General features: G+C 41.9%; 1 protein-coding gene across 1 annotated transcript in view; it reads left to right on the forward strand.

Annotated features, from left to right (window-relative positions):
• The window catches only part of ptprn2 (protein tyrosine phosphatase receptor type N2), a 259,239-nt gene extending 231,619 nt beyond the window's left edge, over positions 1-27,620 (forward strand). Inside the window, exons 14-22 of the mRNA XM_024393119.2 lie at positions 3,282-3,429; positions 3,640-3,713; positions 7,913-7,990; positions 11,858-11,977; positions 13,277-13,443; positions 16,206-16,259; positions 19,038-19,102; positions 23,048-23,121; positions 26,880-27,620. Of these exons, the coding sequence (XP_024248887.1) occupies positions 3,282-3,429; positions 3,640-3,713; positions 7,913-7,990; positions 11,858-11,977; positions 13,277-13,443; positions 16,206-16,259; positions 19,038-19,102; positions 23,048-23,121; positions 26,880-26,951 (852 nt within the window). The 3' untranslated portion in view covers positions 26,952-27,620. The remainder of the gene's footprint in view (positions 1-3,281; positions 3,430-3,639; positions 3,714-7,912; positions 7,991-11,857; positions 11,978-13,276; positions 13,444-16,205; positions 16,260-19,037; positions 19,103-23,047; positions 23,122-26,879) is intronic.
• The last annotated feature ends 230 nt before the right edge of the window (positions 27,621-27,850 follow it).

Here is a 27,850-nt window from a genome sequence, read left to right on the forward strand (position 1 = left end):
TAATTTGTTGGAGTAAGGCAGGAGAGGATAATTAAGCAATAAGGCACGGGGGGTGTGGTATATGGCCAATATTCCACAGCTAAGGGCTGTTCTTACGCACGACAAGGCCCTATTGGCCATATACCACAAACCCCCCGGGGTGCCTTATTGCTATTATAAACTGTTTACCCAATGTAATTAGAGCAGTAAAAAATAAATGTTTTGTCATACCCGCGGTATACGGTCTGATATATCTGTCAGCCAATCAGCATTCAGGGCCCGAACCACCCAGTTTATAACAGCAAGTATATCATGTTATAAGTGATTTTTATTCCCTTTTTTTCCATCCCTGATTGATAGGACTGATTGCCATGCCCTTCCTCTCCAGGCTGTCCCTGTCCTCAGATTATGAGTAGGGTGCCTACTACTCTTTTCAGACACATCATACTTTTCCCATTGTATCCCCTTGTGACTTCACACAGCATTTCATAGTCAGTTACTGTTCGGGACTCTGGGAACACACCTGCACAGCTTTCATGACAGCGACAGCACAGTAGCAACATTGTGTTACCTGTTGTGTCTTTATTTCCCTCAGTGTGAGTTAATGTAGCTTCTCTATCTGGCCTGCGAGGGCTGTTGTTAGGGGGGATTACTCAGTGTTTCCTTGACACCCGTCCTCTCAGCGTCTTTGATTGGCAGCCCAGACACTAATCCCTTATTTACTGAACCCTGTTACTCCGATTTGCATTCCAAATGGCACCCTATTCCCTACATAGTGCACCACTTTTGAACAGGGCCCATAGGGCTCTGGTTAAAAGTAGTGTACTATGCAGACTAGAGAATAGGACACACACTCTCTGCCTCTAGAAGAGGAGGTGGTTCGCTGCGTCATCTGATCCACTTTCAGGCTGCTACATCACTACATACAAAGCTTCCGCATAAAAAAAAACATTTGTATTACAATTTGGGATAGGCGCAGAGTAAGCCGTTGAACGGCGGCAATTCTGTAGCCCTTCTGAATGTATAGTATGTACTAATATAGAGTTTATACTGTACGTCTGTGTAGGGGAGTGGGAGGGGTGTCGTGCTGTGGAGCTACCGTGTCTGCATCCTACATGGCATGTTATTCCCTACATAGTCTACTACTTTGGACTAGAGCCCCATGGGCCCTGGTGAAAAGTAGTGCACTATATAGGGAATATGGTGCCATTTGAGACAAGGCCAATATACGTGTTCCCCACTGTCAGGAGAACTGCATGCGACTGGCTCTGTCAAGTGTTCATGACACCCTGTCAGTCAACTGTCAAGACATGGGTCCAAAATGAGTTGAAAAGGGCACCGTATTCCCTATATAGTGCCCTACTTTTGTCCAGTGCCCTGGTCAAAAGTAATATCAGGGCATCTGGATAGATGAAAAGCTGTCTCGTAAAAAAGCATATCGATGAGTTAGTTAAGAGGCTGAGAATGAAAATGGGTTTCTTCTATAGACATAGCTAAGTAGTAGAAAGCTGATTATTCAGTCGACGTTCCTATCAGTCCTAGATTATGGCAAAGTCATCTATATGAACGTAGCTGCCACTGCGTTAAAGTCGTTAGATGCAGTTTGCCATCGCGCACTGCGCTTTATTGCAGGTGACAATTTTAGTGCTCATCACCACATTCTACACCAGAAAGTCGGTCGGCCATCTTTGATGTGACGTAGGTTGATACATTCCTATGTTTTCATATATGAAGCCCTTTTACAAAAAGTCCCACTGTACCTAACATCCAATACTAAACTTTAGACATACGAGTTACCGCATCCAGTCTCAGGGACGGCTAACTCTGGAAATTCCTGAGTTAGGTAAATCAGCTTTTAGTGTCTTTGAACCTTGTCTGTGGGACAATCTTCAGAATGTTCTGAAATGTGACGTTTTGGCGCCTCTAAGCCAATTCAGAACTCTGAGGGCCTTTTTACGGATGAATATCTTTGTTTTTCATGGCCGTGTTTTTCTTTCTGTTTGCATTTTGAATTTAGATTTTGATGCGTGTATTTTCTGTCATTTATGTCACTCAGGGCTCATCTGTAAAAGAGACCTTGGACTCATTAGGACTCCCTGATAAAGTAAAGGTTAAATAAAATATGGAATAGGGTGCCATTTGGGACGCAGGCCGGAACTTCAGAAATGAATAATAACTGCTGTCAAAAACTGTCTGCTAGTTTTTGACGGAGATATCACTTGACATTCATATTTTCTCCCTATAGTGAATGGCGGAAGAGGGCATTGTAGAGGGGCTAATTTCCCATCATATGCTGTACTGTCTCAAAGTATGTCCCTGTATTTATCTACGGGTCTGCCGTGTCCATGTCGAGAGTTGTTTGACAGCCTTAACTGAGCTGTAGATAACCACCGTGTATCACCTCCCCAAGCCAACACACCTCCACCGCCTTTAATGTGTGATAAAAAGCCCAGCACATCTGGGTATTGCTTACACAATGCAGGCCTAACACAATGACGGTCTAAACCGTTTAACCCCGCGGGGAGCAGGGAGCGTTGATACAAGCGTCAGGGGAAACACTGTTCCTCTGAAAAAGAGAGTCTTCTCCGCAGCCTCCGAGCTCCATAAGACCTTTCCTGGTTGGTTAGAGGAGCTGCGTGTTCTGTTTATTTTTCTTCTTCTTCTTCTCATCCCCCCTGCTTTTCTTTTCTCCTTTGTCTCCCTAGCTAATTCAATTTTGTCTTCACCGATCGACGGCTTAAACGCAGACAATCTTATCAGGGGCTGTGCAAGCGGTTTGAAAGACAGTGATTGGAGCGCCCAGTATTTCCAAGTATTTCCAATGCAGGCAGGCCTTCCAGGGGTCTTAATTGCGAGGAGTGGTTTTCGGCGGTCCCTACCGTCCCAACACCTCATGCATTTAACCCCCATAATTTACACAATGGAGAAGCTTAGGATGATTTACCATGATACTGTACCTGATCATGGCTCATCATGGCCCGTTTGTTGGTCTGTCTGATGACATGGGTTTAGTATTCTGCTCCAGTGTGTAGGTAGGAAGGCTTTTGAGATCCACTGAAGTAGAGTGGGTCTACAACATAGGCATTAGTTGTTTTAGTCTTTTATTTGATCTCTTCTAGACAGTGAATGACAATCACAAAATCTTCTATATTCTGGGGGCACCCTACTCCATCCCTCCCCTCGAAATGTTTCTGTATGTAATTACCTTTCCATTTCCAGTTCATTACCTTTTGTTTGGTTATTTAGTTTTGTGGGGTTGTTTTTAAATGGCATCCGTTATCTCTCCCGTTTTGTCTGCTCAGTCGTACATGGAGGACCACTTGAAGAACAAGAACCGTCTGGAGAGGGAGTGGGAGGCGATGTGTGGCTACCTGGCTGAGCCCGGCGCCTGTAACGTGGGCCAGGACAAACTCAACGCCAAGAGGAACCGCACCGACGCCGTGGTCGTCTGTGAGTAGTTTTACACCCCTCTGACCGTGTGGTCATGGATGACCTCAGTATGACCACATCTCTCAGTAGTCGATCACTAGGTTATTCCTGTGTTGTTCATGACCATGTGAACTGCCCAGGAAAAACTATTCCATATCATTTATCAATAGTTCAATGTTTCAATCGTGGAAAAGCAAAAAATGTGTGGTGAGTTATGTATTTCTATTACAGACGATCATTCCAGAATAACCTTGAAGGCCGAGAATAACCATGGCAACTCCGATTACATCAATGCTAGCCCAATTGTGAGTACCAGTCCACGTCCCATACTCCTTCGCTTTATGTTTCTTTTAAGCTTTATTGTTGCAGCTCTACACAAAGACCAGTTGAGATCGGATTTTAAATTCAATTTGTTTTTGTGATTTGTCATGAATGTTCCTATTGATCCCTTTGCCTTTGTTCCTCCACACTTTGCACCTCAATGAATTTGCCGTGTCTTGTGAAATAATAGTTTGTCACCTTCCCTGTTTTGAAATGGCTGCTCTCTTGAGATAACAGCTCTGTTTTAATGTACTCTTTCCAGAACAATGGGTGTATTATTATTTAGACTCAATAATGTGTCCCCAGAACAAATCCAAAACGGCTTAAATATCAGAAAAGTTCAGGGTTATATTCCTGTATTAAAAATTAAATTAAAAAAAAAACATTTCATAGTAAAATGCCAGTTCTGATTTCCCCTGAGGCTGCTAGAGATGGATTCCATGGAAAAAGAATAGGAAACTATGCATTTCAAATACAGCAGGGAAAACTCTTTGGAGAGATGAACTAAAAGCCTATTACTGTATACCACCTAACAGGACATCTGGAAGTTTGAACACCAGTGCTTGACTTGGGCAGGAGCTCACCGGAGCTGTCATGGGTGGCATTCTGGGAAATATTTGAATAAGGCTTTACAATAAGCAGTGTGTTAATTTAACACTGTTCCAGTGTCTATATGCGTCCACAGACTCGGTGCTTTCAGTGTTGATTTGACACTCTCAGTGTTTTTTTAATTGTTTTTGTTTTAGACAGGAGAATTTGCTGTCTACCGGCACCCAGAAATGATTACCGGCACCTATTTCAGATCACGTCAAGCACTGTTGACCACATGTATTTATTGTATTTCATGCATTTTAATGCATTCATAATGTGTTAAGTAATAGTGATATCATCCTTTCATTATAACAATCTATACGTATTACTGCTTCTGAAGCCATAGTATAAAATCGACTTCTACTTATCCGTGTTGTCGTCGGGCTGAATCTCATCGCTCTCCTCCCTATTTCTCTCTCTGTTTGATAAGAACAACTTCTACAAGGTTGTCCTTTAAAGATCTGCAATGATCCATTTCCATCTCTCCAATATTAGAACGTCAAACCAAATGATCTCTTCCCTGTATTTGCGTTTCCTTTCAAAGTGGGAAACAATTAAATGACAAGTGGAGTTGTCATTTGGAGTCGTTTCTCCACTCCTCCGTGTTGCTATTAGTAGTCAGAGTGGGTTATGCTGTGCTTGGTGCAGAGCAGAGCGGAGTAGACACAGTAATCAGTGATCCAGCGCTGTACGGATGAAAGCATGGTAATTACGCCACAACAGGACCCCTGGCTGAGTCCTGCGAAACTACCATAATTACATCTGTCAACACACCCTCTTCCTCCTCATTAGCCCAAGGGAAATGGCCCACAAGTAAATCATTTGTCATCTTTTTCTTGGAATGCGGGGTTCGAGTGGTAATGGGGTGGTAAGGGGGGGGGCATCCTCTCTACCCCCACAGTCATGGAGGGGTGACACAAAAAATTACCTTAGACACCCATTATGCCCCCTTGCTCCTCCAAACTTCTTCAGCTCAGGTCAACAGATTGACAATGTACAATGTCATTGGTGTGAGGTTTAGCTGAAAGGAATCCAGCACGTAGCATCTGCGTTCTAAATTGCACTCCATTCCCTAAACAGCGCTACTTTTAACCAGAACCCTATGGGCCCTGGTCAAAAGTAGTGCACTACAAGGGAACAATTGTTTAAATATTTAATAAGATTTGAATATTCTGTTCGATTTTTTTTTTTTTTTTTTTTTACCTCAAAACTCAAACCAAACAGCTTTTATTTGGTAAAGATGCTGTTTTCCCAAGGTCTATCTAGCTTTCCCACCAACAGAGAGAGAAGAGCAGGAGAGAAGCTGAAATACGGAGGCCATCTTTTCATGTGCTGCTTTTAGTATTCATACAGGGATGTCAGGCAGCGCATAGCTACTGTATGTCTGTGTCCTTGAGATTGCCTAACAGGGAGCTGGAGCCTCTAGCTTTTAGCATCAAGTCTTTCATTTCTGTCAGGATAAAATAAAATAAAAATAGAAGCTATCTGTGGAATTTCAACTAGGCAGGAGAGTGTGATGCTAACAAAGCACCGCTATCTAACTGAGGTGTTAGCGCGCAGAATGGAAAGGGCATACATTTCTTTAGTTCTTCTCCAGAAATGCCATTTCAAATAACACGGCTAGGCAACAGGAATTCCAGGTGATCTTACAAAATGTATTTGTAAAGACAGGTGCATTTTAGTGGACCATGCTAGCTAGCTTCATATTATGGTTGGTGGGTATACGCTTCCATATCTTATGCTTCACATCTGTAGTCAAAGTGATTAGAATTTAGTTAAACCTCTATAATCATCTCCCCTAGTCGGTGCTAATATAACTACTATGAAATCTCATAAAGAAAGAAGTTCATAAAAGAAGATAAGACATCCATTAAAGACAATCTACTGTGTCTCTATAGCAGATCCTGGTATTATTATCTGGGAGCATCCCAAATAGCACCCTATCCTTATATAGTGCACTACTTTTGACTAGAGCCATATGGGCCCTGGTCAAAAGTAGTGTACTATACAGGGAATATGGTGCCTTTATGGACCCAAGCCTCTGTCTCCTCTCTGTTATTGCTCCAGCCCTAAATAGCTCCCTGTAAGTGCTGCACAATTGCATCCATTTCCATAGTAATGGGTGTGGATGTCAGTCATTGGAGTGTCATCCAGTGGAGATTCAGGACTGATTTCCGTGTAACACAAAGGTTTATCCCTTTCTTCTTCTCTATATTAAGATATATACTTATCTCAATGCAAGACTATTGTATGAAACTGTTGTATTGTATGAACCTTTCCAGTATGAAAGCATGGGAACATACAAGGGCTAGGATTCATTTCATACAAAACAGAACTCGGACTGTGGAAAAATATACCGTAATACCATGTTTACCTCAAAAAAATACAGAACAACCATGTTTTTTGGCACATTGCAAAATGGAGCCCATAAAGTACAAATGCCCAATGAACTGAAGTGCACTGATTCAGCTGGTTAGCTCTGGTTAGCGCAGGCTGCCCACCTTAAATGGAAACCAAAGTGTTTATTTGGGGAATACAAATTCTGTTGCACCCGATCATTACACATTCATGGTGCTTGAAGTGTGTTTGACTGATGGTCTCACCGAAATAACCAGCCTCGAATCAGCCGAATATATATATTTAAAAAAAAAACTATCTTCTGAAATGAAACAATGGCTTTGTCTGTGTGTTACAAAATAGCCTCAATTCCAAAGGGTTTACTCATGTCTTCTCTATTCTTCTTCTCCTTTTAACAATAGCCATGACTAATGCTCATGTGCAATTTGTCTGCTAAACGTTAGTAGTTCTCCCTTGTTCATTGGCTTTCTCAGACTAATATGAATAGACAGACGGTAAAGGCCAGGGTCTTGTTCGGTGGAGCTGGATGTAGAGCTGGTATCAAGCCCATTATGTTGGATCTTTAATATAAAATAGAGCTTCAGGGGCAATTGCAGAACTCCTATCTTTTCCTCCACCCTCTGTATCTCTGGGTTCTGCATGCCAACACTCCACACACACACACACACACACACACACACACACACACACACAGAGAGAGAGAGAGAGAGAGAGAGACACCCCGATTGCCTCTTCTATAGGCCTCTGTGACATTCTCTGACTAGCATCAATAATATGTTGGAGAGGCGGTGTAATTTCCTTTGAACATGGTCTTCCTCTAATCAGAGGCATTAAAGAATAGCCATGCCTGGAGGATAGAGAGGGGGGAAAGGTAACAGAGGGGGGCGAGAGAGAGAGAGAGAGAGAGAGAGAAGTGAACGGAGTGAGGAAGTAAATGTTAAAACAAAAACGGAGACCCGGGCGGCCATGGAGGAGAAAAGGTGGGAGTACAACCCTTAGATCCTCAGGGAGAGTGCATGGACTGCTGTTTCACTGTCTTGATAAGCTAGCTCTAACTGTAGAGACAGGGTCTGTGTTCCAAATGGAACCCTAGTCCCCAAATAGTGCACTACTGTATATAGGGAGCAGGGTGCCATTTGGTACGCAACCAGGCAGTATGTTCTTGTCCCTTTACACAGTCGCGTTCACTCAGTTTTCACACACAACTTTTGTTCTTCTTCCCGTCTTTTCCCAGATGGACCATGACCCGAGGAACCCCATGTACATCTCTTCACAAGGCCCTCTACCCTCCACCATGGCGGACTTCTGGCAGGTAAACCCATAAAAGGATTGGTGGTGTCATTTTGAATGCTGAATAGCTCCCTGTGTGTTTATGCTCGAGACTTGCTGTTTCTTGCGGTGATATGAAGTTTGCGTCTATTGCATAACATGGGGCTGGTGAAAGTGGCTTTTATTTCTACACGAGAGGATCCTGGCAAGACAATTGTCACGAAATCATCTATAAATCCCAAACGGTATGAGCTACAAGCTCATAAGTCACTACCACCATAAGTCACCACCACCATGAGACTGTCATGAAAACGACAATGTTGGTCGTTTGGCTCTACGACATCCACAAGCTTTATGGCAGTCGTCTGAACTCTGTCGTGGGCGTCCTCATTTTGAAGAGGTTTTCTCACCAAACTGACTCTCCAGGCCTAACCATTGGAGCTACAAGCTAATATGTCACCAATATCGAAAGGGGGAGCTTCACGAACACAAAGGTGTCAGTTGTTCTGCTCTTCGACACACACACACACTTCAGGGGAGTCGTTTGAAGGTAACCCAGTACCAGGCTCTTGTTTTTTGTTGTTGAGTTCTTTTATATCTCTCAGATATAGGACAGACGCTTCAAAACCTTGTTCCTGATGATTTATTTCTGGACGGTCTGTTTTGCCGTTTATGAATGTGTTATGGGCTATAGCAGCAAAGAGCACATTCAGCGTTTCATTTTTTATAGGGGGTCCCAAAATTCTAAATCCAATGGCTAAAGGATACATTTGAACCCAATTCCATACGTTAGGTGGGCAGATATTGCGATCTGAGGTTCTTAGACTCACAGGGGTTAATGAAACTATGAAATGTACATTTACAGCAGGATCATTTTATTTGTAAAAAAAAAAAAAAAAAAAAAAAAGAATCTCGCTATTCGCAACGCTTTGCTGCCTCGGATTTATGCCGGGTTGCCAAATGGTGTTATTATGCATTAATGTGAAAGCACCTCGGTCATTATGAAGGCTACCATACAGTCGTTGCTACCATACAGTCGAGCTAATGCATCAGCTGTGGCACTGCTGTGTCTGTAATATGTAAGCATGGACCGGAGACACGCACAGGTTCCGTACCAAATGGCACCCTATTCCCTTTATAGAGCACTGGTCAAAAGTAGCGCACTATGTAAGTAATAGGGTGCCATTGGGTACGCAGCCATTAGACCAGCTGGCTCTTTTTACTCTCCCATGTTGAGCTGAAGGTACGCTGACAGTAGGTCCGTACATGTCATTATGTAGCCTGTGTTCATGTAATGCCACACGGAAGGAAAGGTTTTCAGATGTCATTTTAAAAGAGATGCGTGTTAATGGTGTTTTTCTGAAACAAATTGTGTGTGTGTGTGTGCGCGCGTGTGTGTGCGTGTGCGTGTGTGTGTGTGTGTGTGTGTGTGTGAATGCGTGCATTTGTGTGTGTGAGTGGTGTCAGGTTAGATGGTTGGTTTGTAACACAGCAATTATGCTTTTATCAAGCCATTACGCTTTCCCTTTGTTTGAAAAGTGCACCTTGATTGAATTCACCATTTTGAATGGGCTTTTGTTAATGTGCTGTTGTTACTCTTTAATGTCACATTTTTAAGCACCTCGTGAAAATGTTGCTTATTGTTTTCTTGTTTGTTTGTTTGTTCTTCATTTCATCAAGTGAATAAACAACATATCCATTATCAAAATTAAATTCAAACCATTTACAGCTGAGTATTTGGCTTAGTTTACACTAAAACTAGCTTATCGTAACTTGCAAATAATTGAAAATCAAAACTACAGTATACCCAGAGAGATGGACTTTAAAAGATTGCAATAAGTAATGAGTCTTTCAACTTTCAATATTGTTTCATTGGCCTTGAATGTACTTAAAAACCATTTCCAAATAAACTGCAGGAGACGAGGAGTCTTTAGCTTTGGTCTGTCTAATCCGCACTGGGCTCCTGCAGCACTCTGAAAGGCTCTCTCTAATCCTCCCCTTCCTCCCTCCCTCCTTTCCCTCACTACGTACCCTCGTACCCCCAGACCTCCACCTTCCCTCCTTTCCATTACCTCTGCTCAACCATGGCCTCACCCTCTCTGCTCTCTCTCCCTCTGCTATTCTCTCTCTCTCTTTCTCCCTCTCTTATCCTCCCTCTTGCCTCTCGCTCCCCCTCCCCTCTCTCCCCCTCTACTCTCTCTCTTCCCCTCTACTCTCTCTCTCCCCCTCTACTCTCTCTATCCCCTTCTGTTCTCTCCTTAGAGTTCAGGGAATAAGCCAGTCACAGTGAGGGTTCAAAGAGCTCCCAAACAGAGATTTTGACTTGGTTCTATTTTTATTCTCTGCTTGTGTGCTCAATAATGGAGCGGGGATGTCTAATCACTAAATTACTTTAGAAGTTAATTAAATAAAAAAGTATTAATTGAATTCATTTGTTTATTCTACACTCTTAGAAACAAAGGATCCAAAAGGGTTCTTTCAGCTGTCAACATAGGAGGACCCTTTTTGGTTCCAAGTAGAATCCTTTTTGGTTCCATGTAGAACCGTCTGTGGAAAGGGTTCTACATTGAACCCAAAAGGGTTTTTACCTCGAACCAAAAGGGTTCTTAAAAGGGTTCTCCTCTGGGGACAGTCGAAGAAACCGTTCTAGATAACACATTTTTTTGTCATGAGTTTATAGGCAAGACCATTGTACTTTTATTGCTCTCATAAAACCACTGTTTCTTCTTAATGGCCGCACTGGGCCTTTCTACCTTCCAAGGAGACATAAGATTGTGATAAGATGAAATTGAGAGAATCAGTTGAGCGAGCTCAGTTTGCAGAGAGAGTGAGGGGCACATGGAGGCGCTGTGTGACTTCCTGTGATCTGCAGTGCAGTAGTACAGCTCAACTGATCACACGTCGGTGGCGGTGCAGACCAATAACGTTCCCTCACACAATCCTGCACGTCATACAATAACGTATCTATCCTGCTGAATGACTAACATTGATTTAGTTTCAATAGAGATATAGAAACATCAAGCAATCCCAATGCATCATTATACATTTCTTCTTGTGTTGTCAATGTTCTGTGGGACATTTCTGTGGTGTTGTATTAATTCCTACTGTATTAACTCCTACTGTATTAACTCATACTGTATTAAGTCATAGCGTATTGACTCATACTTCATTAAAATCCTACTGTATTAGCTCATAGTATATTGACTCATATTGTGTTGACTCATACTGTATTAAAATCCTACTGTATTAGCTCATAGTATATTGACTCATAATGTATTAACTCATACTGTATTGACTCATAGTGTATTATTTCCTACTGTATTAACGCCTACTGTATTTGTGCCAACTGTATTGACTCCTACTGTATTAACTCCTAATCTATTGACTCATAGTGTATTGACTCCCACTGTATTAACTCATACTGTATTGACTCATAGTGTATTGACTCCTACTCTATTGACTCATAGTGTATTGACTCATGCTATATTAACTCATACTGTATTGACTCATAGTGTATTGACTCCTACTCTATTGACTCATAGTGTATTGACTCCTGCTGTATTAACTCATACTGTATTGACTCATAGTGTATTGACTCCTACTCTATTGACTCATAGTGTATTGACTCCTGCTGTATTAACTCATACTGTATTGACTCATAGTGTATTGACTCCTACTCTATTGACTCACAGTGTATTGACTTCTGCTGTATTAACTCATACTGTATTGACTCATAGTGTATTATCACCTACTGTTTTAACTTTTACTGTATTAACTCCTACTGTATTAGCGCCAGCTGTATTGACTCCTCCTGTATTAACTCATGCTGCATTGACTCATCCTTCATGAGTGCCCTGCCGTTGTTAATAGGACTAGATTTGAGCCCTCCTATGTTCCCTTGTGTCTTCAGATGGTGTGGGAGAATGGCTGTGTGGTCATCGTCATGCTGACGCCCCTGTCGGAAAATGGAGTCAAACAGTGTCAACAGTACTGGCCGGACGAGGGCTTCAATGTCTACCATGTTTATGAGGTAAAACAATGATCCTTGTTCAGGATGTGTTCTTCATTTGTTTCATATATTATTCATCTTAATTTTTCCAAAATGGTGTGGTATTGTCCTTCCACATATCTGTTTGAAGTTGATTTGGTCCAGGGGTGTCACTCAGTGAGAGTTATTGCACAGTAATTGATATGCAGATCACTGCCAAAATAATAGAAACACCAGTAAATGAGGGATACAAAGTATATTGAAAGCAGGTGCTTCCACACAGGTGTGGTTCCTGAGTTAATTAAGCAATTAACATCCCATCATGCTTACATGCAAACCCTATTGGCCACATTGCGTGCACTGAGCGTGCAAAACAAATGTACACATATATGTTACTTCATCATTTCCCCCACACTGTTTTGCACGCGTGAGCGAGCGTCTGCGTAGCCAAGCGCTAAAATAGAACTTGGTTCTGTTTTGAAAGACGCCACGAGCTGCAAGTCCCCTCCTTGTTGGATACAATCCCACATGGTTGCTTGAAAGACGAATGAGAGGATATTAATCAAAGATAACTAACTAAAAACTAACTAGGCTTCCATTTTTATCTGTGGATTAATCGTCGGAATAGAGAAACACACGATTGTTGCAGAATTCTACAAAGAACCAGCTAAAAAAGGGACCATGTTCATGATGGGGTTAAATTAACAACTCAATGTTCATCTCCCATGACAAACTGCTAGAAACACCTATCGAGCGGAATGTCCATGAATGTTTCATGTGTGTTTTGACCTGTCCCCAAATGAATAGAGTTGGTGTCATGATCGCGTCTGGTGGGGATAGACAAAATCAACATGCACATGGCGGTGCATGGGTGGTCACTGAATGGTTTGATGAGTATGAAAACGATGTAAGCCATATGTCATGGTAGTCTCCGTCACCAGATCTCAACCCAATTGAACACTTATGGGACATTCTGGAGCGGCGCCTGAGACGGCGTTTTCCACCACAATCAAATGATGGAAGAATGGTGTCGCATCACTCCAACGGAGTTCCAGACACTTGTAGAATCTTTGCCAAGGTGCATTGAAGCTGTTCTGGCTCATGGTGGCCCAACACTTTATGTTGGTGTTTCCTTTATTTTGGCAGTTACCTGTACCTGGTAATACTGTCGTTCTCACCACAGAAATAGAATCACTAGAAGAAACATCTCTATTCAAGTCAATAGTGCCATAATGGGTGTACCCATGAGTTTACTTGTCAAATTGCCATGGCCAGAGGTTTTAAGCCTGTTCTGTTGATTCTATTTCTATTGTTCTCACCTCCCTTCCCTTGTCTATGCAGGTGAACCTGGTATCGGAACACATCTGGTGTGAGGACTTCCTGGTCAGGAGTTTCTACCTGAAGAACCTGCAGACCAATGAGACGCGCACCGTCACGCAGTTCCACTTCCTTTCCTGGGTGGACCGCAGCATCCCTGACTCAGCCAGGATCATGCTGGACTTCCGTAGGTAGGCCCACCTGTCCCCGTCTGACCAACGGCTGCTCCTTTGTGTCTCTTATAACTTTCCCAGGTTTTTCCAGAACCCCCCGCGTGGAGATTTCCAGATATCTTGCTTATTCCCTCCTAATTCTGGAAATCTTCCAACCGGGATTTTGGGGAATTTGGGGAAAGTAAGCAGAATTTTGTAACCTTAGGGGTTAGCTTGTGATATGATAACGCTCATTTTGTTGTTGCCCTGCTTTCACTTGTCTACCTGTTCTGTCCTCTGATCTTTTCTCTTTAACTCCGGTTTGGGTTTATATGCTTGTTCCTGTAAGACTTGTGTTTCTGCACTACTTCTTTGATCGTAGGGCTATTTTCTCTCCTCTGCTCATTGCAAGGCAGAAAATTAACCGTCTTCATGGCATGGCTTGACATTTTTTAATTCAAACAGCCAATTAAATGGTAAATGTCAAGCTAAAAACCTGGGCGAATGGAAGGGGAAGCCAATGACTGTCTAACCTCTCTTCCCTTGTTCTTCATCTGATGTATGCTGGCAGAAGAGCCGCAATAGGCCCCCAGGGAAACACCCTGAAAGGAATGGGAAATCCCACTCCAAATAAGAATATGTGCCTTCAAATGTGTGGGTGGATGGAATTCTATCCTCCTTCTTCACAATTTAGACCAGAAAAAAAATAAGTTAAGAATTGCTTTGTACTTCTGTGATTTTTTTTCTTCTCATATTTGTGCTGTATTAAAAACTGAAGTGCAAAAACATGATGTCCAAGAAAGGCACTTGTTCTTTATCCTATCATCTGAAACCTCTCTGACCTCTACTGGTGCTGAAAGCTCGTACCTACACTCAAATAAATGCTGGCTTGTTTGGTTGACCCGACTGCTAGGATGCAGACATTGGGTCACTTAGTTGGGTTGTTTTCTTTAAAAACTGCTGGGTTATTGATGCTGGGTACTGGGTTATTGAGACATTTACTCTCATGGGTGGCCAATAAGATCTAGCTGAAAGCCACACCCTAATACGACATGCCTCCTCAAAATAACCCTTTGGATTACGTTAAAAAAGACTGCTGGGTCAACCCAGCATTAGAGTAAAAAATACCCAATTGATGGTTAAATTAACCCATGTTTGGGGTAATCCCAGCACCCAACTTTTTGAGTTGTTCACGCTACCCAACTGGCTGTGTCAAAATACTGAACATACTGATGTTTTATAACGAATACAGAACTCAGCTGTGGCAGGGCTTGCTCTCTTGCTGGTATGTAAGTCTGTCTAATTGGAGAAGCTCTGCAGGTTAGCGAGAGCTCACCATGCTAAAAGGGTAATTGCTATCACACTCTCACTACGGTAGCAGGCTCATGTAGAGGAGGTGAGTAGGATTCGCGCTCTCATGATAAGGTAGCCTTACCTGCGACTTCAAAATCAGTGTCACCTTCAGCCCGTGAGGAAATGTCCTCTTGGTCTAATGATTAAGAGGTTGGTTTCCCGGCGCAGGAGACCAGAGTTCAGATCCCACCTTTGACCCTCATATCCCCACAATGCACCACTCATGTAGTGGTTTTGGCCAACTAAGAAATTAGCGGTTGCCAGTGTCATTTTTGTGATGTTGCAGCTAGTAATATGAGCCCAGTTGCATAGTCACAAAAGTGATCATTGGAAACCGTGTCTCTTCAGCCAGGCCTGTGCACACACTTTCTCTCTCTCTCTCTCTCCGCTCCGCTGCTCTCACTTTCTCTTTTCCACCCTTTTGGTTTGCATAATTAACTCCCACCACCTCTGTTAACTCTCAAAATACTCAAAATGCCTGGTTTGTTTGATAAATTACCTGTAAAATGCATTTTTACTTTCATCTTACTTTAATGACGTTTTTTTCTTTCACAGACAAATGCTCCTTCTCATTATTCAAAAAGTGTTATTCATTTAAATGTTTATTTTAGAATATGTAGTAAATGGAATACGGTTTGTTATAAAGGTTATATGCATGCTAGGTCACAACAATTATATGCTACTGTATATCACGTACAATGCCAGTATTTCATCAATTACTGTATATAAAATGTTAATATTCCTGTATCGGGTTCGAATTTTTTTTTCTTTTTAAACGTCGTTGAAGTTTGAAGAAAAAAAACAGCCTCTTGTCTAAATCCCCTCTGAGCATTTAGTGTAAAAAAAAAAACAGTCTCTTGTCTAAATCCCCTCTGAGCATTTAGTGTAAAAAAAAAAGAATACTAATAAAAAATAAATAAAACAGGGCCGATGTAGCCAGTAGTTTCCATGGCAACAGCTGGGTGTCGAGGGCTAGTTGGCTCCCACTGTGTGTCTGTGGTGTGTAACATTTATAATTTGTGCAAGGTTAATGCGTTGCGGATCACGACCATCTTACCACCGCATCCATCATGGCAGTAAATACATGTCACAGTATGGTGTTTTAAATTACCCTTCATTCATTCCAATTGTTCGACATGGAATACTTTTGCCCTCATATTATTTTGATTGGCAAGGGGACTCGAAAGGTTCAAACATTACTGAATTACAGCAATTTGAGTTTTATCATTTTTTTATTGCCTCTAAAAGTACAACCGGAATTTTTCCTGATCGTTGAAATACAGTAAGCTGCATGTGACCCTTTTTTGTGAGTCGTCCACATATTTGATTTGGTGATGTACAATATACTATATGACTTTGATCTAGTCAAATTTAGCAGATGTGCTCCAAAACATGTGCTTGTTTTGAAGTGTGACATTAATAGCAGACTTTCTTCTGTTTCATTACAGAAAGGTTAACAAGTGCTACCGGGGTCGGTCTTGTCCAATAATTGTCCACTGCAGGCAAGTATATTACAATAATTATAACCTTGTAACGATGCACTGGCTGAATGGGTGTCAACTGCATTACATGGCAGACTGAGAATATACGTTCCACTACGTATTTATTTGGACAGGGAAGTGAAAACTTTTAATTTGACTCTATGTTTCAGCATTTTGGATTTGAGATCAAATGTTTCATATGAGGCTACAGTACAGAATGTCACCTTTTATTTGAGGGTATTGTCATACATTTCTGTTTTACCATTCAGAAATGAAAGCACTTCATGTGTCTCGCCCCCCCCCCATATTTGAAGGTGTTATGTGTATTTAATTCACCTATATGTTAGTGAAAGTAGTGACAATTTTTGTATTTGGTCCAATTTTACTAGCAGGCAATGACCACATCAAGCTTGTGACTCTTCGAAATTGTTGGGTGCGATTGCGGTTTGTTTTGGTTGTGCTTATGTTGTGCCTAATAAATCATGTATTTTGTTACTTTTATTGTAAATAAGAATAGAATAGGTTTTTGAACACCTACATCGATGTGGATGCTACCATGATTACAGATAATCACGGACGCATTGTGAATAATGATGAGTGTGAAAGTTACAGAGGCATAAATATCATATCCACCCCCAAAGAAAATGGTAACCTCCCTGTTATTGGGAATGGTGAGAGGTTAGCATGTCTTGTGGGGTATGGTCTTTGTGCCTCTGTAACTTTCTCACTCATCATTATTCACAAATCATTTATGATGACATTTGTAGAGTCACAAGCTTGATGTAGTCATTGCGTACTAGGAATATGGGACCAAATACTGAACTTTTGACAATTCTATTACACATACAGTAAAATTGAATTTTCCTAAATACTTATGACATCTTCAAATGCAGGTTGGCATTGATTGGGATGACTCATGTACAGGAGACAGCTCTGCAGCGTAGTCACTAGCTGGCAAGGCCACAAAGTAATACAATTTGATTTTAAACCTAACCCTGACCTTAACCCTAACCTTAACAATACTGCTAACCTTATGCCTAACCCTAACCTTAAATTAAGACCAAAAACAACATGAATTGTTACAATATATAGGCAGTTTTGACTTTGCAACTGGCCCATCTAGCGGAAATCGCTCTGCCTCCAGGACAAGATTCATCCCAATAACCGTCAACCTGCCCTTCAAATAGGGGGACTAGATACATAAAGGGCTCTCATGTATAAACTGTGAAACAGATATGCACGAAAATACCCTGAAATAAAAGGTGACATTCTGTACTGTGGCTTCCTATGAAGCAATTGATTTCAAATCCAAAGTGCTGGAGTATGGATCATGTTTTAGTATGGATCAAATGTTTTAGCTTCGCTGTCCAAAGAAATACATAAGAAGGTATAGGAAGACACAGTTAGACACACAGTTAGACACACAGTTACATAAAATATTGATGTTTTTATTTTTTGGATCATATTCACTGACCATACAAATGTGTACTTTTGGAAACCATATTGCACCAATATATTTTTTGTTTTGTTTAGTTAGTGAAGCTTCACTCGTTATTTCTTAGCAGGTAACTGCCTCCATATCTTTAATGGTGTTCAGTCATGCACGAAGAGTTTCTGTCTGTCTGTCTGTCTGTCTGTCTGTCTGTCTGTCTGTCTGTCTGTCTGTCTGTCTGTCTGTCTGTCTGTCTGTCTGTCTGTCTGTCTGTCTGTCTGTCTGTCTGTCTGTCTGTCTGTCTGTCTGTCTGTCTGTCTGTCTGTCTGTCTGTCTGTCTGTCTGTCTGTCTGTCTGGCCATAGAGGTCTCTGCCTGGTCTCTATATGAGAAACAGTGGATTAAATAAGTGGCGCTCCTCGCCTCACGCCGCTCTCGCGGTCTCTCCCGTTTCATTGGCTTTGCCTTTATTAGAGAGATAGTGAACGCCTTGTTTGCAATTAACATGCAGACAGATTGAATGCCCGGCAGGCACAAAGAGAGGCTTTTTATGTGCGTATCTCTGGTGGAATAGCAAAGCAGGCTCCCCAAAGCTGCTCTGCTAATGGCCTCTGGCCTCTCCGCCTCTCCTCTGCTCCTGAGGTGCCTGTCTGCTACACGTTCACGCTGCTGCTGCTTTTGAAAGCTTTTGTCCCTCATAACGCCAGTTCCAAACCAGTCCTCTCTATAGAAGTATTTGGACCACACACACACACACACACACACACACACACACACACACACACACACACACACACACACACACACACACACACACACACACACACACACACACACATGTATGTGTACACACAAAGACACACATTCTTGCACACACACACACACACACACACACACACAGACACACACACACACGTGCATGTTTTGTATAATTTGTTCTTCAAAATCTAAACACTGCAAATAAATATGTTTATATTTTTATAATGTTGACAACTTTGGTTATTACGCAATGGTTATTACAGCTTTTATTAATATCTTATGTTCTTAAATTTAATATAATTATCAAATGGGTAATGTAGGGTAAATAACTGTGGGTAATGTATGGTAAATAACTGCTATTTACCATACACAACTCATTTGTACCCGCGTGTACATATACTGTACAGTAAGCTATGTAATATATCTTTTGAAATGCTCTCCTCATCATTTGTATTTCCTCAGACTTTACAGCAATAATGCAAGACATTCTAAATGAGCTATTTCATTTCATGTAAGAGGCAAACACTACTGTTGTATTTGAGGGATCCGCTCTGTGTCCTTTTTCTACATTCACTAATGAGCGTCTTCTTCTCTCTGGTTACTTTGCAGTGACGGAGCTGGCAGAAGCGGAACGTACATTCTGATTGACATGGTCCTCAATAGGATGGCTAAAGGTAGGAGTCGATGGGCCTCTCCGTCTCGCACTCTTTCTGCTTGTGTGGAGACGTTGCCATGGCAATGGTGAAACGCCTCCATTTTCAGCCCGAAGGTCTTGGGACGCATTAGAGGGTGACTGAGTGAGGCCTCTGCTGAAAACTCTGGGAGGGATCTCCAGAAAGGAGAAGAGAGGGAGAGAGAGAGAGAGGGTGAGGGAGAGAGAAAGACAGTGATAAGAGGGAGAGAGCAATAGCATGGCTACTCATAACTGAAATTAATTATCATAAACATTCACAAAAAAACAACACTCCTTGGCCTTAAGACCATGATTGTGTTTTTGTTCACATTTATTTCTTTGAAATTTCTTTTAAAAAAGGGTCATTTTTCAACTGTTTTTTTTCAACCATCTTCAATGTCAAATTCATTCCCCTGCAAAGGGCAAGTTAATTTATCATAATTATTCAGTATATATTCCATCTTAATTTGGCTTCTCACAAGATGCAAATATTGATATATTAATTGACATGCATATCACACAACCACCTTTGAGTATGTTTTCAGAATATTATGCTCATATAGTATGACCGGTACGACCTCCGACGAGACATCAAACATACAAAAGGACAATATGGGAGGAAGGTGGAATCCTATTACACCGGCTCTGAAGCACTTCATATGTGGCATGGCTTGCGGGTTACAAAGGGAAACCCAGCCGTGGGATGCCCAATGATGCAGAACTCCCAAACGAGCTAAATGCCTTTTATGCTCAATTCAAGGAATACAACACTGAGTCTTGCATGAAAGCTCCTGTTGTTCCGGATGACTGTGTGATCTCGCTCTTCATGGCTGATGTGAGTAAAACTTTTAAACAGGTTAACACTCGCAAGCCCGCTGAGCCAGACGGAATACCAGGGTGCATTCTCAAAGCATGCGCAGACCAGCTGGCAAGTGTCTTCACGGACATTTTCAATCTCTCCTTGTCCCAGTCTGTAATCTCGAACATGTTTCAAGTTGACCATCATTATACCTGTTCCCAGGAACTTCAAGGTAACCTGCATTAATGACTATCGCACTATAGCACTTACGTCTGTAATTATGAAATGCTTTGAAAGGCTGGTTATGACACACATCAACACCATCATCCCAGACACCCTGGACCCACAATTTGCATACCGCCCCAACAGATCCAAAGATGATGCAATCTCAATTGTACTTCACACTGCCCTTCCCATCTGGACAAGAGGGGAAATAACTATGTGAGAATGCTGTTCATAGATCAGCGTTCAATACCATAGTCCCCTCCAAGCAAATCACCAAGCTAGGGCCCCTATGACTGAACACCTCCCTCTGCAACTGGATCCTGGACTTCCTGATTGGCCAGCCTCAGGTGTTGAGGGTAGGCATCAACACCTCAGCCATGCTGACCCTCAACATGGGGGGCCCTCAGGGGTGTGTGCTTAGTCCCCTCCTATAGTCCCTGTTCACCCACGACTGTGTGGCCACGCACGACTCCAACACTATCATCAAGTTTGCTAACTATACAATGGTGGTAGGCCTGATCACAGATGGGGCTGAGACAGCCTACAGGGAGAAGGTCAGAGACTTGTGGTGTGTTGTCAGGACATAAGAGACATCAACCTCTCCCTCAAGACCAAGAAACTGTTAGTGGACTATAGGAGAAAGAGGGGAGAGCACGCCCCCGTCCACATCAACAGGGTTGTTGTGGAGAGGGTTGAGAGCTTCGAGTTCCTTGGCGTCCACATCACTAAGGATTTAACATGGTCCACACAACAGTGCCCCTTCCCCCTCAAGAGGCTGAAAAGATTTGGCATGGGCCCTCAAATTCTCAAAGTTCTCAAGTTCTACAGCTGTACCATCGAGAGCATCTTGACTGGCTGCATCACCACTTGGTATGGCAAATGCGCTACAGAGGGTGGTGAAGCGCTACAGAGGGTGGTGCGGACAGCCCAGTACGTCACCGGTGCTGAGCTCCCTGCCATCCAGGACCTCTATTTCAGGCGGTGTCAGAGGAAGGCCCCAAAAAATGGCCAAAAATTCCAGCCACCCTAGTCATAGACTGTTCACTCTGCTACCGTCCAGCAAACGGTACCGAAGCATCGGCTCTCGAACCAACGGGCTCCGAGACCGCTTTGACCCCTGAGCCATGAGATTACTAAATAGCCATAAGACTGCTAAATATTTAATTAAATGGTTACCCGGACTATCTGCACTGACCCAATCTATGCACACTCACAAGACTATATATGCACACTATATACACACATACACACACTCACACACACTACACTGACTCTCTCACACACATTCACAAACACTACATACGTAAACACACACACACACACACACACACACACACATAACACACACACACGCATACCGACACAACCCAAATACACATACACACATATATATATATATATATATATATATATATATATATATATATATATATAAATATATATATAAAATACACAAGAAGGGAGCTATATACAGGGAGTACCAGATCAATGTGCAGGGGTACGAGGGCTGCTCCCTATCAGAGCAGGTCATCCGTACATCTGACCCTGGCCTCCCACCCCTATCAGAGCAGGTCATCCGTACATCTGGCCCTGACCCTAACCTCCTGCTTCTCTGTGTCTTTGGACCCTTTCTCTATAGCTTTGGTCTTAATGGGAGAAATCAAAGGGCAGAGTCAGGGTAGCATGGTCCTGCTAGATGGAGGTCTTTCTCAGGCTGTCACACACATCCCTGTTCTGGGGTTCAGGCTAGAGGTTTGCGATGGGGCGTGGGGCTAGGGTTTGGGTTTGGGCTGTGGCTGTGGCTTTAGCTAGTGGTTGTGATTGTGACTGGGCCTGGGACCAGACCCACAAGTTTTTGTTATGTTGAGCAATGAGCAACCCAGACCATGAGCGGCCTATCCCTCTTTGTTTGGTGTGAGGCTCATCTGGTCTTGAGAAGTGTGAGGCCTTGTGTTCCCAAACAGAATGAAAAGCCCGGGGGGCCCAGACATAAAATCCCTCTTTCGCCTTATTCTTCTTCTTCCTCCTTCTCTTCTTCATCTTCTTCTCTCCTCCAGAGTGAATTGTACACAAGAATAATTTCACTCCGAAGCCTTGTATTGTTGGAGAATTTTCTCCCCTCTTAAACTTGAGAATCCAACACTTCTAAAACATGAAAGTTGTATTGGATCACTTTGAGCTGGGAGTCCAGCTGAATTAACCGGCCCCTTCCCTCTCTCCCCCTTTCAAAACGTCTTTAAGGGCTCTGGGCTTTCTCTCCCTCTATTTCTTTTTTTGGGAGTGAATCTCAAATGAGCCCTCATGGTCCCCTCCAACTCGCCATTTATTAGAGACTCCCACAATAGTCTGGTTGTTGAAGTTATTCAAGCTAAAGGTGAAAGGAGATTTCAAATGAAAGTTTATTGCACGTTGGCATTATTGAGTCTATTACAGATACTCAGCTCACATAACTTGCTGAATTTTAAAATGACACAAAAACATTTATTGTATGGTGAAGGTCAACTATATCAAATCTAACACATCTCTCATATTTTCCCACATCATACAAGGTATAGCAAATTGGCTTGATTTTCCATTCATTTCCGATTATCTCAGACATCAGAATGCAAGCTTCTGAATCACAGTTGGGCATAGTGCAATTTTATGCCTGCTACTACAATGCATGGTTCTTATTCAAGCAGGGCACAGTTTCTTTGATTGCATCATTGATTGTACAATATTCCCTGCCCCAGAAATATCCCCATGCATATATTATTCTAGTGAAAACAGTCAGTGGCTCCTTTCCAAGTCTTTCGAGGGATGAATGTAATAATTTTCAATCGCCATGCCTATCCAAAGGGAGCCGGGTAGAAAGGAGATTGACAGATGTGAGCTGGATTACTCTGCTGCTTTGAACTCAGTCCAATGTGCGGTCTGTTGCAGGTGCTAAAGAGATTGATATTGCCGCTACCCTGGAGCACTTGAGAGACCAAAGACCGGGCATGGTCCAGACAAAGGTACGGTCCCTCGCTCAGAGGGAGGGAAGGAGGGAGTGGGGAGGAGGGGAGAAGTGGGGGAGTTCATGTCATTCACAAAGAGGTGCGTCTAGTTCACGGGTAAGCGCACAATGACATGATTGGTTGCTTGAAATGATCAAGACCACTTATTAATTGGAGGAGCTTTTTTTTTTTAAAGATTCTCAGTCAGTTCATATTCAAAATCACACATGAGGAAGTTTATGTCCACACACACTGAGGGCTGGTTTCCCAAACACATATTAAGCCTTGTTCTGAACTTAAAAGCATGCTCAATGGAGAAACCCCTTTTGAAATCGCTTTTTAGTGCAGGTCTAGGCTTAATCTCTGTCTGGGAAACCAGCCCTCAGAGTTTAAGATCTCCAAGTGGAAGTAAGCTTAGCATTTCTTTTTTGCAATATCCAAAACTCATGTTCTCCTACAAAAACTCCTGCCATACCTTACTTTATTAATAACCTTTAGCCTGATGAGTTACCATGCCCGGTCTCAGGGATGGCTAACTGGAAATCGCTACGATCTCCTCAGTGTTAGGTAAATCTCCTTTTAGTTTCTTTGCATCCCATGTATGGAACAATCTAGAGTTCCCTATAAAACTGGATGTTCTGGTGCCTCGCGGGCAGTTCAAAATGTTGATTGGGGACCTCTTTGCTGATGAATGTGATTGTTTTTCTTGAATGTAGAGAAGACCTGGGTCACACTTTTTACTCTCGTGTACTTCTCAGCACCAGTAAATCGTACAAGATTCTTTTCAACATTAATAGAAATACCCAGGTTGAAATAGGAAGCGTTTTTTTTTATCCTCATAAAAGCAGTGCTTAATTTGAGCCAAGCGGTACAGGATCCATTTTCGACTGTTTCGTTCCGGAACCTACAGTATTTGGCCGGATCCGGTACCTCTCGTGGAATTAAAAATAATTGTCACATTTTACAAATGCTCTCAACAGTACATTTTCCAAACACATTTTGATACGTCGGTCAAAAAGATATTTGTGTTTACTGGAAAGGGAGGTCTTCATAGCAACATCACAAAAGAGCTTGGGATTTATTATACGGTGGCAATGTCGCCAAACAATATGGTTATAATGGAGTTGATAAGTGACCAGGTGGATGAGGTCTTCACATATTTTGATCTGGAAGTTATCACACAGCACCATCTGGATTGGGAGTAATGTGCACTGTGACAACCAACCCATGAGACAACTAACCCCAGTCTCCCCTATTGTCATTTTTCATATTTTAGTATTAGATTGTATTTTGTAAATGATGTGTATGCAGGGTTCCCTTGTGAAAGAGACCTTGGTCTCAATGGGACTCCGTGTTCAAATAAAGGTCAAATAAAGAAATTACATGTCATTCTTGTTTGCCTCTAGAATTTAGAGAGGCCTCCTAACTCCCATTGCTCTTTTCTTTAAACGGTTGAGCAAAGTCCGAATTTTGTCCACCAATGTACCCACATTTGTCTTACATGTAAATAGTTTATAGATTAGTCAATGCTACAGTATGGTATCGTTCATTTTTTTATACTTCTCCCTATTAGCTGAAATCGTATTTTTTTTCAAAGCCATTTTTTTAGCTGTTCGATCCGAACAGATTCACAAATCATGGGAATTTGTCACGCTATGCGCAAACATTGCCTCGACTTTGAGGCAAGTGTTGCTAGGCAACCCCCTGGACTTGCCCAGGCAGGCCCACCAGCTAAAGCCAATGTGAGAAACTTTCCAGGAAGCGCGTCTGTCTGTGATGAAACTAAATAAATACTGCACTCTGACCCACAACTTCTTTGCTCGATTAATGATAGTGTTGTTAGACAAAGTACGGAAATGGAACAATCACGGCAATAACTGAATGTTAACGTTGATCATCCTTTCCCTAAAATGATCTAACTTGTTTACCTGGGAGTGAGGGAGGTTTGAAACATCTCATTACAAGCAAGTCGGTTCCCTGGAGAACGTGTGTATTTAAACAGACCGTGCTCATTTCATCTATGACCACTGAATTGTGATGGGCAGCGAAAGCTTCTTGTGTCGTTTAAGACGGCTGCATTTAGCTCCGGAAATATCAAATGAAAGGCAATCGGGGCAAAATTAGGCTGTATCACGTTTATCAAAGTTGTTTAGTGGAGACATTCTGAAGTTATTATTTATGTAAATGAAATGGATTTAATGCAGCTTTCGCTGAATCATATTTACCGGTTACTCAGGTATCTGATTGGAGCTTGTTAAGGGAAGGTTGCATTTTGGCAAACGTAAATGTTAAAAGCCTTTCACTGAAACATCTAAGGGAAAATTAAATTTACAGCAGAGAACTAGCAATATTATTGATGCTACTATGTTGCAGCACAGGTTCATCAAGAGCATAAATTGATTTACATTTTTTTTTTAGGACAGCCAGCATTTAGCTGTAAAATATATGCAACGTTAGCTGTTCTGGTCTTAGATAGATGTGTTAGATTTTACATTGTTGAAAGAACACTTTTTTTCATACCAATAGACAATATACTGACTCTATGCTCAAGAGCAAGTCTCCTGTAACTTTGTGGGGGAAAGACAGAGGTTTCACTCCCTCCAGTGGTGGAAATGTGAGACCCTCTTCCTAGGCCACCATAATGCCTACCGAGACAGCTTAATCAATATGTTCCAAGGCTTAAAGATTTGTTGAATGTTTTTTTTTATTTTATGTTGTAATTAACTACAGCTATTAAAGGTATTTTATGAAGACCTATACAAATAAGAACAACCTAAGCAAAAAAAATATTCACATTACTTGTTGTGAAGAACTCCTCAGTATAGATTGTATTTTACTCCGGGCGACAATGTGGCAGGTTTTGTGTTGACACATCTGAAGTCTGATTCTTGCAAATGCCTACCTCTCCTCAGTGAGTTTATTTTAGTGCCTGGATCCTGAGTGAGATTTGAGGAGTGGAACAGTGTGTCTTCAGGGTGAAAAACGATCGGGTCCTGTTGTGCTCCCGAGGGAGCACAGTGAGTCACACACATACACACGCATCAACACTTGAGAGAAGAGTTGACTTAAGCCTAGATTCATTCAGATCAAGCTTTAACCCGTGCTAGCTGACACCCGCATAGCTGATGTTTAGTGGGTGTCAGAGGTGTAAGTGCATTAAAAGCTGTCAAATCAGTGAGTGGCTTCTCTTGTTGTCATTGTCATGAAGCCACACCCATTCCGCCCACTTTAGAGGTTCAGAACGAGAAAGTGTAGGCATATGGATGATTCCTCACGCAACTAGAACAAAGTGAGACCATGATTTTGGGTATTTTATCCATATAAGAGAGTCCTTTGGAGGAAAGATTGTTGACATATATTTGACATTTGTATATTGAAGCATAATTAAGAAATAATTCATTGAAGTTGGAATATTTGTGACATTTTGGCCTTACCCAGACCTTCTTTAAGACTCCATAATGTTTCATCTGTAGGTGCTACAAAGCAAAAGTTGGTGTCATACGAAGCTTTACCACTTTCTCTGTAATAGTATTTTAGTAGTATTAGAGTAGTATTTTAGTAATTTCTTTAGTATGAATATTGGAAACTATAAACATGAATATTGAAAATCAAAAATGTTTGATTTAGAAAGAAATGGTATATATGTTGTTGTCAATATATTGTTCAACAAGAGGTAGTTATAAAAAGTGTCACTCAGATAGGATTCACTGGCAGTCCTGTAACTTTACACTCAATCCTGTCCAACTCTCTCTCTCTCTCGCTCTCTCTCTCCACAGGAGCAGTTTGAGTTTGCGCTGACAGCCGTGGCGGAGGAGGTGAATGCCATCCTGAAAGCACTTCCGCAGTGAAACGACACCGCAGCGCACCGCACCATGCCATGTCTCGCTGTCTAAACACACGTTCCTCTGCCCACTCAAGACTGACATCTCGTCCATGTCCCAAATGGCACCCTATTCCCTACATAGCGGACTACTTTCTTTTTTATATATAACCGGTCCTATAATAGGGTGCCATTTGGGACACATACTTCTTCTCCTGCTTTCTCTCCCCTCTGATTCTCTCGCTCTCAATCTCTCTCTTGGTATACTTATGAATGTTGTGCCAGATACTTGAGCGACCTGGTCTTCTTTACTGTGATGTATTCTGTTTGCGGTTGTTATCGATCATAGGTTTTAGTGCCACTAACAGATAGCTAGACAAGATAACGTGTGTTCTCTCTCTCGCTCTCTCTCTCTCTCTCTTTATGATCTGAATAATGTGTTAAACTTAGGATCAGATACTTGGTTATTGATGTGATGTATGTAATATTGTATTCAAGGCCCAGACATCTGTGTCCTGTATATAGAGAAGATGCTTAAGAGAAGGATGTCGAAGGGATCTTTACTATTTAAGTTCTGAACCATATACTATGACCCCCTTCAAATACAGTTGAAGTTGGAAGTTTACATACACCTTAGCCAAATACATTTAAACAGTTTTTCACAATTCCTGACATTTAATCCTAGTAACAATTCCCTGTCTTAGGTCAGTTAGGATCACCACTTAATTTTAAGAATGTGAAATGTCAGAATAATAGTAGAAAGAATGACTTATTTCAGCTTTTATTTCTTTCATCACATTCCCAGTGGGTCAGAAGTTTACATACACTCAATTAGTATTTGGTAGCATTGCCTTTAAATTGTTTAACTTGGGTCAAACGTTTCGGGTTGCCTTCCACAAGCTTCCCACGATAAGTTGGGTGAATTTT

Source organism: Oncorhynchus tshawytscha, linkage group LG29 (assembly GCF_018296145.1).
Source record: "Oncorhynchus tshawytscha isolate Ot180627B linkage group LG29, Otsh_v2.0, whole genome shotgun sequence".
Lineage (NCBI taxonomy): Eukaryota > Metazoa > Chordata > Actinopteri > Salmoniformes > Salmonidae > Oncorhynchus > Oncorhynchus tshawytscha.